The sequence below is a fragment of the Antennarius striatus genome, chromosome 19, assembly GCF_040054535.1.
Source record: "Antennarius striatus isolate MH-2024 chromosome 19, ASM4005453v1, whole genome shotgun sequence".
Classification (NCBI taxonomy): domain Eukaryota; kingdom Metazoa; phylum Chordata; class Actinopteri; order Lophiiformes; family Antennariidae; genus Antennarius; species Antennarius striatus.
The window spans coordinates 14,223,580-14,237,365 of NC_090794.1; the positions used below are offsets into that span (position 1 = coordinate 14,223,580).

General features: G+C 38.6%; 1 protein-coding gene across 1 annotated transcript in view; it reads right to left on the reverse strand.

Annotated features, from left to right (window-relative positions):
• Positions 1-644: 644 nt before the first annotated feature.
• The window catches only part of fig4a (FIG4 phosphoinositide 5-phosphatase a), a 50,064-nt gene continuing 36,922 nt past the window's right edge, over positions 645-13,786 (reverse strand). Inside the window, exons 22-24 of the mRNA XM_068343193.1 lie at positions 7,027-7,115; positions 4,733-4,807; positions 645-1,528 (exon numbers count right to left, since the gene is read on the reverse strand). Coding sequence (XP_068199294.1) covers positions 1,351-1,528; positions 4,733-4,807; positions 7,027-7,115 — 342 coding nt within the window. The 3' untranslated portion in view covers positions 645-1,350. The remainder of the gene's footprint in view (positions 1,529-4,732; positions 4,808-7,026; positions 7,116-13,786) is intronic.

Consider the following 13,786-nt stretch of genomic DNA (forward strand, 5'->3'; position numbering starts at 1 on the left):
GCAGCACAACTCTTCCTCTCACTGGTCTGATCAAGCTCATGATAAAGAAACGTAAAAGAGGTTTTTGATGTGCTCTGACTGCCTCTGCAAACACTCTAATGGTTTGAAACGTGCTTCTTTTCTCTCCTCTCGTTTTAATCTGGGCCTAAAAGGCATAGAGCAGTTATTTCTTTAATTCCCCTGTTGTTCTCCAGCACATCACATGCTGAAACACCCCCACTCCTCCTCGGGCTCACGAGGCAGGGATGCAGAGACCATTGGTCAATCAGTATGCTGACAAAAGTGTATGTCTATTGCAGGAAAGGTGATTTTCAGCACATTTCACATTTTGTGACACCTGTTGTTGACTGTTCCGAACTAGGAGTGAGTGTGAGGAGAGAAAAGGGAGAAAGCATGAACAAAAAGTGAACGGGGGTGAAAAGAGAAAGATGGTTACGGAGAGTGGGAGGGATGAAAGAAATTTGCAGAGGCAAAATGAAAGGAAAAAAAAAATCAATCTTTTTTAACGTCATACACTGGAGAACAACATAGCGCATACATAAGGTAAAGGAGGTAAGAATAAGAAACAGCAAAATAATGGTGAAAACAGCAAACTAATGTTAATAAATAATTGTTTAATTATACAATCAGTAACATATCAGAAATGTATTTACAAAAAACATTATAAACAACGCAGTTTTAGTAAAATTCACAATATCAAAATGCAAACTCAAGTTTATTTTAATCCAATAAAGCAAAGCGCAATATGATGACCTTTAAAAAAAATAGAAGTCAAATCACCCACCGAGAAAGAATATTTAGATTGTATAGATTATAAATTATTTCTGAGTGGAAAAAGAAAAACAGTGAAAGACTTGTAATTTTTTAAACAGACTGACAGACATGAAACACGTTTGACAGAGTAAATAAAAAGAAAATTATATCTCAAAGCACACTAAAGATAGAATTTAAAGAACCATTCATTATATTCTTTGGACTTGATGTTGAAAATATATGGTGATATGTGGTTAAATCACCATTTTTTAAAAGGCATGCAATTAAAATTTTATTGATAGGGAAAAAACAGAAAGCACAAATAAGAAAAAGCACGAACTGTAGCTTGGGGAAGAATGTTTGGACAAAAAACAAAAACCTGACAGAACAGGACAACATTTGAAGCCATTAAAATAAATGGCTTTGCGTAATGGAGAAACTAAACAGACCTGATTCATTGAGCCCAAATAAAAAACATACAGTTTCATCCTTCACTGAGCATCAGATTTTTGCAGATTTTTTCGAGTTTTGCAGATTGGCAGGAGCTCTTGATCTGGTTTAGGACATGGACGACATGAAGCACAGCTCCTGTTTGCCTCACATGTATCTGTTTTTGACGTACTCCCTGTACATCATCATGTCCTCCCTACAAAGCACCCTCATCTGGCCATGAGCTGCCATCACATGGCTTTCAAACTGGTCGCGGCTGGTCCTGTCGACCTGCGGAGGACAAACGGCGTAGATGCTGTCCTCAGAGAAGCAAGACACCGGCTCTCTGAGGAGGAGCAGAGGAGAGAACACGTGAAAGCATGTTCAAATCAAAATCACATGTTACAGAAAAACAAGTCACGGCCATCAACTTTCAAAGAAATATGGGGTTTTTTTTTGTTGCTTGGTGCACACCAACGATAAGAAAAATGTTCGAATCTATTTTTAGTCAATAAGTGAGCTGTTAATGGAAACACCACGAGGATGCAAGCAGTCGGCTGTTTTAAACTAGATTGCTGGTATTTTCACAGAAACTAGACTCAATTATGTCTCACTACGCTAAAAGTGGGTTATTATAACACGCTCTTCATGTCAGCCACTCAGCGAGTCATAAACAACCGAGACCCTAGAGAGAGGCTGCACAGATATGTGTATGTCTTTTTGTAATACATTTTTTTATAGGTTTTGTTTTTTGAGAATAAACAAACTAACCTAAAGCATACTAGAGAGACTACAGAGAAATAAGTCAGAAAGAAATTAATAACTCTACATCCCAATAATAGTAAAATAAAAAATAAAAAATAATAAAAATATTTAAAAAACAAACAAACATTAAATTAAATCAAATAAGATAAAAAAAGAGTTTGTTGGTAAGTTTTTTGTGTGATAATATTGTGCCCTGCAGCAAAATCCTCAAAAGAGGTTGTCTGTCATCAACTTTGGCCAGTCTGCATTTCAAATGGATGCCAGCTATTATCAGTTAAGTCAAGCCAGAACGTTAAAATATCATTAATAATGCCTGTAAAACCTCAAACAAGGACAAACAATATAGAAAACAGGATAGAAAAGTGCTATATGATGGTTATAAGATCTCACATGAGGGTTGGATCTCATGCAAAGGAAGAGGTGACTACATTTTGAGGTGTTCTTCAGCATTAGGAGGGACTGCCTTTTCAAAAGTTAAGGGAAATATAGACATCCAGATGTGTTCTGTAAAAGTAACAAGACAGGGCATCAATTCAGTCGTTCAAATGGATTTCAAATGAATGTCATGAATCTGTGGAAGGTCGGAGGTTAAATCAACTGGTAAAATAGAGCTGGAGCCTTTCATGTGTTATATTGAGGTCAGACATTAACAGCTGGCTCAAATGCACTGTAAAGGGTCATTACATTGACTAAAGACACAAGGTGTGACCCTAATGACTGCCTTTGTGTCAGTGGCATCAGAAGACATTAAAAAAAAACCCCGAGTTACAACTGAAGAGAGGTGAAATGAGATGAGAGGTGAAACATCTTTTCAAACCCAAAACAAAATCAAAATCTTCTAACTAACGGTGAAGAAGCCGATTCTAGCAGGGTCTCTTCTTAACACAGCCTGGGAACTATTTTCTGAATTTAATGCTATACTGAGTTTGGAGAAGGAGATAAAACAATGTCTTGTTTCAGGTCATCAGTCCTGTTTTGAAAGATGCGATATCTCAAAGTACCAAAAGATACTTCTCCTGGATGCAGGATTGATAAAATGTGTGAGACATTAAAAGTCTTGATACTGATTTCAGATATTTTAATTAAAATTAATAAAGTATTTTAAGAAAAATATATACTGACCAACAGGTAAGAATGTACAAGAATGATCATTATTACACAATAGCTTGTATACTTGATCCCTGCGTGGCAGGAAAGGATTAACTTGAATGACACATGAATAGGAAGGAAGTAACAGGCCTAGAGTAGAGTCACAGCGAGTCTAGATCTATAACTTCATGACCAAAACTAATTGAAGGAGGAAACATGTCAGCACCCCTCACTAAACAGGAATCTTCCAGATTATTCATATCCTGTCATTTATCACCACCAGCTGAGTCAGTTTTGTGCATGCTTGATGGATCAGCAGAGGAGCTGCGCTGAGGGAGGTCAGACTGAAGGTTTCCAAAGTGGAAACACGTTTTAGGTGCTATAACAGTCTTAGAATAGCACTCTTGTGCAACGACACACCTGCTGGACCCTGTGTACCCAACACGAGGAAAACAACATGGATGGAAGGATGTTGTGTGGAAGTGCTGATTTGTTGATTCAAATAAAACAACAAAAACTCCCTGCAAAGGAGATGATATCTGTGCATCCACCTCATCAGGTGTGTTGCTTTTTGTTCATATATATATACATATATATATATATATATATATATATATATATATATATATATGCAAATAGATCCTGTCTGACAACATTAGATCTCAAAAAACAATAAGTCATTCTACTTTCTAAAAAAATTCAAGAACAAACAAGAAACAAAGTCATTGATCTGGAAATGATTGCAAAACCGTTTCTAAGGCTTTCTGAGGTTTTGGCGAGGTCGAGTTAAAGTCTAAAACCCAACTGAGATGCTTTGGCACGACCTTGAAGAAGCAGTTCATGCATGAAAATCCTCCAATGTAGGTGAAATCAATTCTGTAAAGAAGAACAAGCTAAAATTCACCACAGCTGTTTGAAATACTCAGGGCGGTATGAAGTTACTAGGTTTAAGGGACAATTACTTTTATACAAAGTAATGTTAGTTTTTTGTATAACTGTTTAATTGAATTGAATGGAATGACCATTAAAAAGCTGCAATTGTTGTTCATTCACATTTTTATTTTCCTTATCTGAAACCTTCAAGTGTGAGAGCTTTGCTGTTATACTTTTTCACAGAACTGTGTTCATCTTCTGCCATATTAAAATTAAATATTAAAATTTATTACATATACATTATATGTTTGTGTTGCATTCCTGTAAAAAGATCACCCGCATAAACACCTGACAATTACATCGGATCAAAGTTAAGTCAGAAAAAAACAATCCAGCCTCACAAATATTTGAGTTAATTAAGCATCAAAAAATGTGAATTAATGGTTTTGAGTCCTGGTGTTGCAACATTTCTAAAGGAGACAAGCACAATATGTGTGGAAATAAGTACAAAAGGGAGAGACTGAATCTGGTGGAATTTTGAATATGGCTGAGGAAAAAACAGTCCATCCATGACCTGCTGGGTCATGGGCGCAGTGAGCTGGTTGGTGGAATGACTGACAAGAAGAAAGTAAAGAAATGACTACAACGCATAGCAAGGAGCTTCTCCAAAGCTGCTAAAAAAAGTTGTCCTTAAAAGGAACAGATTCTAACAGCAGCCCAATATCACATTATTATTAACACGACACGTGAATGAGGACTGAGTGCCCATCCAACATGTTTTCTGCTTTGTGTAATTTAGTAATATGTCACATATTTTTCTCACAAGCAGACGATGTTTTCAAAGTTTATGTGTCCGGGTCTCTCCATCCTGTGCTGGCTCTCGCCTAGATGTGCAAACCTGTAGAACAAAAACAGATAAAAACAACTTAGAAATATACAAAACAAAAATGTTTGTGCTCAGTGGAAACAGGGTTGTCTCTGCCACAGGCTCAATCCACTTAACAAAAGGTAATTGGGTAAATGTTCTCTCAAATGCTGTATTAAATTGCAGGTTACCATCTTCCTTTCTTCAACACAAAACACATCTGTTGAGATCTCTATTACTCATAGCATATCATCATTAAAATTCTCATTTATCTGCAGATTATTTTTCACTGGCAGAGACACAACAACATGCAACAGTTGAGAGCTCCCCTCTGGCCCTTGTTCATGATTTTTTAATATTAATGCACTGATTAGTGGAGCTCTGGCAGCCAACATCTTTGGAGCCATTCCAACTTCCAGTCTCGATAATGAATGCAGTGTGTTTCTCATTACTTGCTACTACAGTGGGAGGATTAAAAAACAACATCCTCCACTCCAGGTTTTTTAAACTAACTCCTCTGTTTCACTCCTGCCTGTAAACTGTACCTGTCATTAAAGGCATCAAAGATCCAACCATTAGGATAAAACACAGGCCAAAAAGCTGCTTCAACAAGCAGAAATCATTCCTGAACCATTTGTTTCGAGTACATTTGAGATCATTCCTGATTTTTTAATGTGTCATTAATTGCAAAATGGAAAAACATATAAAACGATGTTTTCCAAAGCTGCAATAAAAACTGAACTGATCCTTGTAACTAATATTTTGATAAGACGGGAACATCTACACTCAAAGTAGAACCTCCAAAATGACCGTGAAATCATTGTGTCATTTAACACTTTTGAAAAAACCTGGATATCATAACCTTTACAAGGTAGACACACACACATATTGCAGTCCTGTTGTAACAGACTGCTTTCGGTTAAGCTCAGTAATTATGGACATTTGCATGTAAAATCAGTCATTTTAACAGTATAAAAAAAAATCAGTTTAACAAACCACGGCTACATGCTGTCATTTGTAAACCTCTGGCTGGGCCTTCATTAAACTTACAAGAAAAGCAGAAACAGGTTTCTATTTGAAAAAAGCCACCATTATCTGACAATTCTTTTTTTAAAGTCCATTAAAGTACATTTGATAGTGTTTTTAATAATAGAATAAGTCTTACTTTGAGCTGGCAGGGATGTAGTATTTTGACAGTTATCAAAACTGCAATTTTACACCCACATTCACTACTTCAAGGATGACAAGATCAGCACAGGACCCTTAAAAGAGGTCTCAACATCCGACGGGATCAGCATACAAAATATAAAATGCTTATGTTCAACTTAAAAAGACGGGGTATTACATCAGAGGCATGAACATACACTGACAAGCCAGCTATTGTCACTGGCTCTAGGAATAGTAAATATGAGAAAAAGCTATTACAACTCCAATCAAATCATCATACTGTAACAAATGTGCATCTGGCAGTCAAAGAACAGGTAATAGTGTTCCGTTTCAGAGCCTCATGTTGTCTATTCACTTAAGCTCATCAACATGGTTGGGGACAAACAGAAAAAGGACAAAAAGAAACAAAAAGAACAAGTCTAAAGGGAAATGAAGGGGTGAAGGACGGAGAAAAAGAGCGATCAGAAGTGTTATAGACACTGTCAACCAGAGACGAAAAGGTCCTTTTAGAAAATTGAAACACTTCACCTTAAGGGGGCTGCAGACAAGGGCTGCTGGTAACTTACAATCTAGCTCAACACTGACTGCTTTACAGCTAAGAGTAAAAAGACGTCTCCTCAGGAACAGTCAAACAGGGTCAGCCAGACATACACTATACTGCGTGAGCATTTATTACTGTGAGGTAGAGTTAGGGGCCAGGATTGATAACTGGCTTGTAAGCCAGGATGCTTCCATCATGACAGGATTGCCAGACGGAGTTGCCAGAATGTCTTTAGACTGGAAGAAATCACCATTCTTACTGACAGCTGCTACCTTTGCTCTGTGTCACTTATGCACAAAATTATATGGACAATATGTCTAAATGTGCGACTAAAATATTACTAACACCTCTCAATACCAGTGAAATATGTACAAATATCTTACATTTTATTTCTTGTCCACTGCGTATTCTTAAATTTTGGTACAAATCAATTAGCTTTGCTAAAACAACTCTTCTTCTGTTGACAGTAACTAATTTGAAAATAGCAAAAGCTCTATACAGTGAATAATCATGTGCATCTGCATGCCAGCCTGCTGTCAATCACCTCTCATAAATAAGCAGGTCTTCATCAGCAGGAAACTCTGCCAGATTGATTCCATAGGGCTCCTTCAGGGACTGCTGCTTCTGGGGCTCCTGTGGAGGCAACATGGGAATGGTGTGAAGCTGAGTGTCCGACTGATACAGAAAAACACAACGAAGTTTTAACAATAAGTTTTTAAAACAAGATTGTCAAGAATAACATGAATGCATAAAAAATAAAGCTGCTAGTTAAAAGCCTTCTCTTCAAACAAAAAAAAATCAAGTAGTTGTTACTTGGTTTATATAATAATAGAGACAAGAGCATCAGGTTCATCGACTTCTCTGCAACTGATTCCCTAATTAGAACGGCACAAGGAATGGATTCCAAGCAACTCTGATTGTAATTTGATTGTGGGCGTCTGACGAGGAGGGTTCATGTATGGGGGGTATAATCATAATAAATAAGTTGAGGACTTACCTCAGAACATCTGTTCGTAAAAATAGTTTTAACCAATTGTATGTACATAAATCACCAAAAACTTCTGAATACCTGAATCCATGAGAACAGTAGTTACAAACAAATTGATTAAATATTCATAGGGTATTTAAAATTCATCAGATGGGCATCACTCAGCTCATTACATAAGATAATGAGCTGAGTGATGCAGTCTCATAATGCAACTTGATCTGATTAATCTCAGTTTTTTGTATTCACATGCTGCCGGCAGGGAGGGAATGCCATGTTAACAGCATGAATCCAGCTTGCCTTGTGTCATGGGGAGGGATTACAGCAATGGTGTTAATGCGTGGTCATGAGTATCTTCTTGGCAGACTTTGAGCCATTTCATAACAGCTGAGAATATCTTGAATGTCATCGTGCAATACAAGCACACAACAGACAAACGCAAAGGAATGTGTCCTCCATGTACATAGAAACTGATATTATGAGTAATTTGTATGGTGATTCATCATAAACACAGTAACTTCAGATATAACCTTGATGAATGCAAGATTGCCACAAAACATCAATAAACATGGTGTAATGCTAGAAAACGTGTGCGACGCAAAGTAATTCCACGAGATTTATTCTCCAGAATTATTTCCTGAACAAATTACTTCCACAGGTCTCCCACAGGAAGCATGTTACATAACCCGAATGGCCGTGGAGCAGTCAGCTACGCCATTGTTCTCTTTGACTGCTTTCTGACACTGTAGCAATATGCTTAGCATAATGTATTACATTTCTACTTTATTTGTATTGATCCTAGTTGCAGGGAGGGGGGAAATGAATGAGGCTGTTCTAGGGCCACGTCCAAGAATCAGCAGCTGTGAACACACACGTGTAAATGCACAAAAAAAAATTCACAAAAATACACATACTTGCGCAGAGTACACAGTAACACACAACTTTTGCAGCATATACATAGTGTGGAAACAGATTGCACGGCAAATCCATCCATAGTCAGGCAGGTGCACAAAGGGCCATTTGAGGGGAATACAAAATGAGCACATGAAATTACACGTCAAACATTGTAATGATCCGACGTTTAAATATTTCAACAGTTTTGCACTGAAAAATTGCACCCTGCGATCTGTTCTCAGGGAGGGGCTTGGAGGCAGCAGCACGAGACGAGGGAGGGTGAGTGTGCTACCGACACGTGAGCTAGCTGTGCTCTGAGCCATATTCATGACTGGCTCATCGTTCAAGGTCCCCCCGACAGAGAGACCAGAGAAAACACTCATGAATCATGAGGCTAAAGACAGATTGACAAGAAGGTCAGGATTAACTCTTTCGATAAAAAATTTCATCTACCGGAATATGTTTTTTTTAATTTTTATTGATGCTCGAGAATGTAACAATGATTGGCAGCTGACACTTACCAATATTAGGCAGGGAAATCATTTATTGTACCTTTTAAAACCTGTTTTGTTTTTTCATTTTTTTCTGGTGCATCAATATGCAAATCATAATTCATTGACAGTCATTTGAAGAACAATATTAGAACCATTAGTGTAGATGGTGAAACTGCACCTATTTCACCCTGCTATCCGTATTTAAATAGGCCTAAATTAAGCAATCGTTTTTTAACTAATGCTCAGTGCTTCACAAAACTATCAAATCTAAGACGAGTTCGGTGGTAAAAGGAACACTGAAAATTGAACAAGTAAATGAAATTAAGTTTTAGGGAGTAATAATAGATGATAAAGTCTGTTGGAGCCCTCACATACTACATGTAAAACAGAAACTAGCCAAGTCTATTTTAATTCTTTACAAAGTAAGAGATTTATTGATTAAATACTACCTTCATTTGCTGTATTTTTCACTTGTGATGCCTTACATGACATACTGTGCTAAAATTTGGCGATAAATAACAAAGCTAGATCAAATTTGGATACTATGATTATACAAATCAGCTGTTTGTAAAATTACACATACTAAAATCTCTGGACATTCTACATTTAAAAACTTTATTTAAAAAATTATGTTTTGAGCGGTAAATAAAGCGATTCAATTTTCAAACTGGAATTATAAGGAGAATTATAACCTAAGGGGGCTGCACAAAGTCAGAGCCAATCTCAAGTACAGATCTGTGTCACTTTTGGGTGTCAAAATATGGAATGGACTAAAAAGGCAAATAAAGAGGTGTAATTCTATGTTAATTTTCAAAAATACCTTAAAATCTAAAATTATTACAGGTTATAATGAAATGAGATTTTTTAGTTTAAGCTATCATGTGTTTTGTAATGGTTTCCGAGCACTTATCCAAGACTGACAGAACAAGAACTTTACAGAAACCGAATTTCTGTTCCACCATTCCTTTCCAGTGGTGTCAATAATAATTGAAAATGACATTTAAAAACACAAAAATAATTTCTAGGTGATTCATCCTTTAACATACTGACCTACTCCCGGTCTCATTACTGTGCTCTTTCTCTGTGCTGTAAATGTACCATGGAATCTGGGTCAATGAGAAAAGTCAACGTGCAACCAGTACATGTGGGTCAGGAAATGGATAGCACTATAGTGACAAAAGACAATTTGTCACGCTGGTACTGCATTCTGTGCACACACACAAGTGGTGAGCTACAGAGCGGAAAAGGCATTTGCCTCCTTACAGATTTCCTCTGTTTTTGTTTGGTTCTCACACTGAATCCTTCAGGTCATTAAAACATCATTAATTTAGGAATACAGTACAAAAACGTGAGAGAACACAAAACAGCTTTCAAATAATGATTCCATTCAATCAAGTTAAAAAGTCATTCAAAACTTGCAAAAACTGTGTGAAAACAATTATTATTATTATTTTTATCCCCAAAACATAGTAACCATTTGTACCACCCTGGTCAGCAACAACTGCAACCAAACATTCGCCAGGTCTTTCAAATAGCTGTGATGAATTCTGGCTCAGTCTTTTTTTGCGGAACTGTCTTTGATTCAGCTACTTTGGAACAGTTTCAAGCATGAACTACTTGTTCAAGGTTGTGCTGGTGTAAATCGGGTGGATTTAAATTCAGATTGTGACTAGGCCACTCCAAAACCTTATTTAAGTCTTGGTTTTCATCCATCCAGTGGTAGACCTGCTGGTGTGACTGGAACCAATATGATGCTGCATGACCCACAAGAGCTTGAACTTAAGGTTGGGAGCTGATGTTCAAACAGTCTCATTTAGAATTTAAACAAACTTTTTGATAGGGTCAGGTGGGTTTGGAATGCTTTTCCCCTTAAAAAAATGAAATCATCATTTATAGTGTGGTTAATTAAGTGCAAGTATGAAAATTTGTAAAATATAAACAAAATAAAAAAACAGCAATCAGGAAGGGGCAAACACCTTTTCACAGCACTACATTCTGCATCATGAAACACAGATAAACTATCCACACGCAAAAATACAACCATGGGTTTCTTCCCCCTTCATAACATTCACTGTGAGGCCAAGCATTAAAATTAGGGTGAAGAATCTTTCAATACCAAACAAGGTAAGACTTGTTTTAACCCTTGGGAACTGTTTGGGCCCAAAAGTGACATTTTTGTTGCTTCTATGTGTTGCTCTCCCAATAAATCAGTCAGTTAAAAGGCTAAATATATGAAATTCTGCCAGTAATTTTCTTTATATAGCAGATTTTCACTGTGTACACACAATACCTAAAATGGTCAACAATGGACCAATTGACTCCCATTATACCCTTATATTTTTTTGTTATATATATATATTTTATATATATTTTATAAAAATATACATACTGTATATATACACACATATAAATACATACATATATAAATACATATACTGTATGTATATATATATATATATATATATATATATATACAGTATACACACACACAATGAAACATGATCTTCATTGTCTGCAGCAAGACACTGCCCCCCAAGTGACCCCACAATCACCCACAACCCAGACACAGACCCACTGCCTGTGTTTGCACACTTGCAAAACATGTTTTTCCATTCATCCAATAGGTGAGTGGAGGATTCCTTTTATCAAGCAAAATTTCCTTGATCAAAACAAGCAAGACAGACTTCATACGATGGAGGCTCCAGGTTTACACAGGGGGGTCTGCGTCAGCTCCGGTCAAGGGCAACCAGGGAATACGTGTTGCACTGAAGCTCACAGATGCGCTTGAGGGCCACACAAACAATTTTTTTAACATCTTTTCCGCTAGCTGAGGGGCTGAAGAAGAAGAGGATTGCCCTGGTCGGCCTACTCAGATCGAACAAACCTCAGCTCCCGCCACAGCTGTTGGACACGAAACACCGACAAGTATTTTCCTTTGTCTTTGGTTTTACACAAAAGACTACTATCGTGTCTTATGTCCCCCACAAAAACAAAAATGTGGTTTTCTCGAGCACGAAACATCGGAAGCCCGAGGTCTACGAATCGGGGGGAAAAAAACACAGAACGTCCTAGACTACAACCGCTATAAAGGAGCCATCAACCACCTTGACAAGATAATAACGTATAACTTATTTATTCATTCCTTCATTTATTCACTTGCTTATATTTATTTACTGTTACTCACTACGTTTGATTGTGCAATACAGCGATAGCCTATGCAGTTTATTTCACTGAATCATGTCATCAGATTTTTTGTTTTCTTCAGCAGGCTTGTGGCACCTACTCCTGCCTCCAGCAAATGCACCGCTGGCCCATGTGTCTTTTTGATCACCTAGTTCATGTGTCATGTTACAACGCCAACATTCTCTTCACCTCTGTGGAGCCCAGCTGGAACAGTGGCAAGACCACAAAGTGCCATCCTTTCTTGGAGCAGCTGGACACATCCTTCATTACCCTGGCCCTGGAAAACCCAAAGCAGTATACCAAGAGGACCGTTTTCAGCTAGCCTGGTCCATCAAGTCCAGAGCCGGGCCAATCAGGAAGAAGTCAAGGCAAGGGAGGAGCCACAACCAGGACCTTCCAAAGCACGGAAGGCATGTGTACTGTGCTCTAATCGGAAAAGATGTGGAGCTGGTGCGTAAAATGTGAAGGACATGCATGCAAGATGCATTTGAAAATCTGTGATTCATGCTTTAAGTTCCAGTGAACATTCCCACATGACAAAACACACACACACACACACACACACACACACACACACACACACACACACACACACACACACACACACACACACACACACACACACACACACACACACACACACACACACACACACACACACACACACACACACACACACACACACACACACACACACACACACACACACACACACACACACACACACACACACTTCTTTGACTTCTGGGGCGTGTTCTGACCAGGACCAGTGCCAGAGACCATATTTCTCCTGTGCTGGCTTCTCTGCACGGGCTTCCTGTGAAAGCTAGGATAGATTTTAAAATACTCCTCCTCACTTACAAAGCCCTTCATGGCCAGGCACCGACCTATCTGAAGGAACTTTTAGTTCCATATAATCCATCTAGAGCATTATGCTCTCAACATACTGGCCTACTTGTGGTTCCTAGAATTTACAAAAGTAGGATGGGGGCTAGAGCCTTTTGCTATCAAGCCCCTCTATTGTGGAACCACCGCCCTACCTCAGTTCGGGAGGCAGACACCCTCTCACTACTTAAGACTAGACTTAAAACTTTTCTTTTTCACAAATTTTACAATTAAGGCAACTTAGGCTATTGTTTTTTTTTTCTTATAGACCTACACTGCTGGAGACTCAACATCCAGACTCACTGAGTTCGTCTCTCCTCCTCTTCTCTCCAACCATCTCTGTTACACCTCCTCCTCTCCGATTTCACTTTCCAAGTCTCCAATCACACCCTACTAACTCAACTTCTTCCCTGGAGTCTTTGTGCTCTATGTCCTCACAGGTTTTTCTCAGGTTCACCCCTCATCCACCCATCCGCTATGGACCTGCTCTTCCCATCCCACCAGTATCACCCCTAACCTAATCATCGGCTGGGGTCCGGCTTCCTTTTTTTTCCCTCCGCACCACCATACTGATCCACCCCTCATCCACCCATCCATTGTGGACCATCTGCTGTGGACCTGCACCTCCCATCCACCAGTATCACCCCTCACCTAACAATCGGCTGGGGTCATGCTGCCTCGCTTCCTTCGTGTCGTCATACTGTTCCACCCCTCATCCGCCCATCCACTGTGGACCTTCCTCTGTGGACCTGCACCTCCAAGACCACCAGTAACACCCCTCATCTATCCATCAGCTGGGGTCCTGCTTCCTTTCTTCCTGCGTGTCGCCATACAGTCATCCACGCAGCTGTAATTGTGCCTTG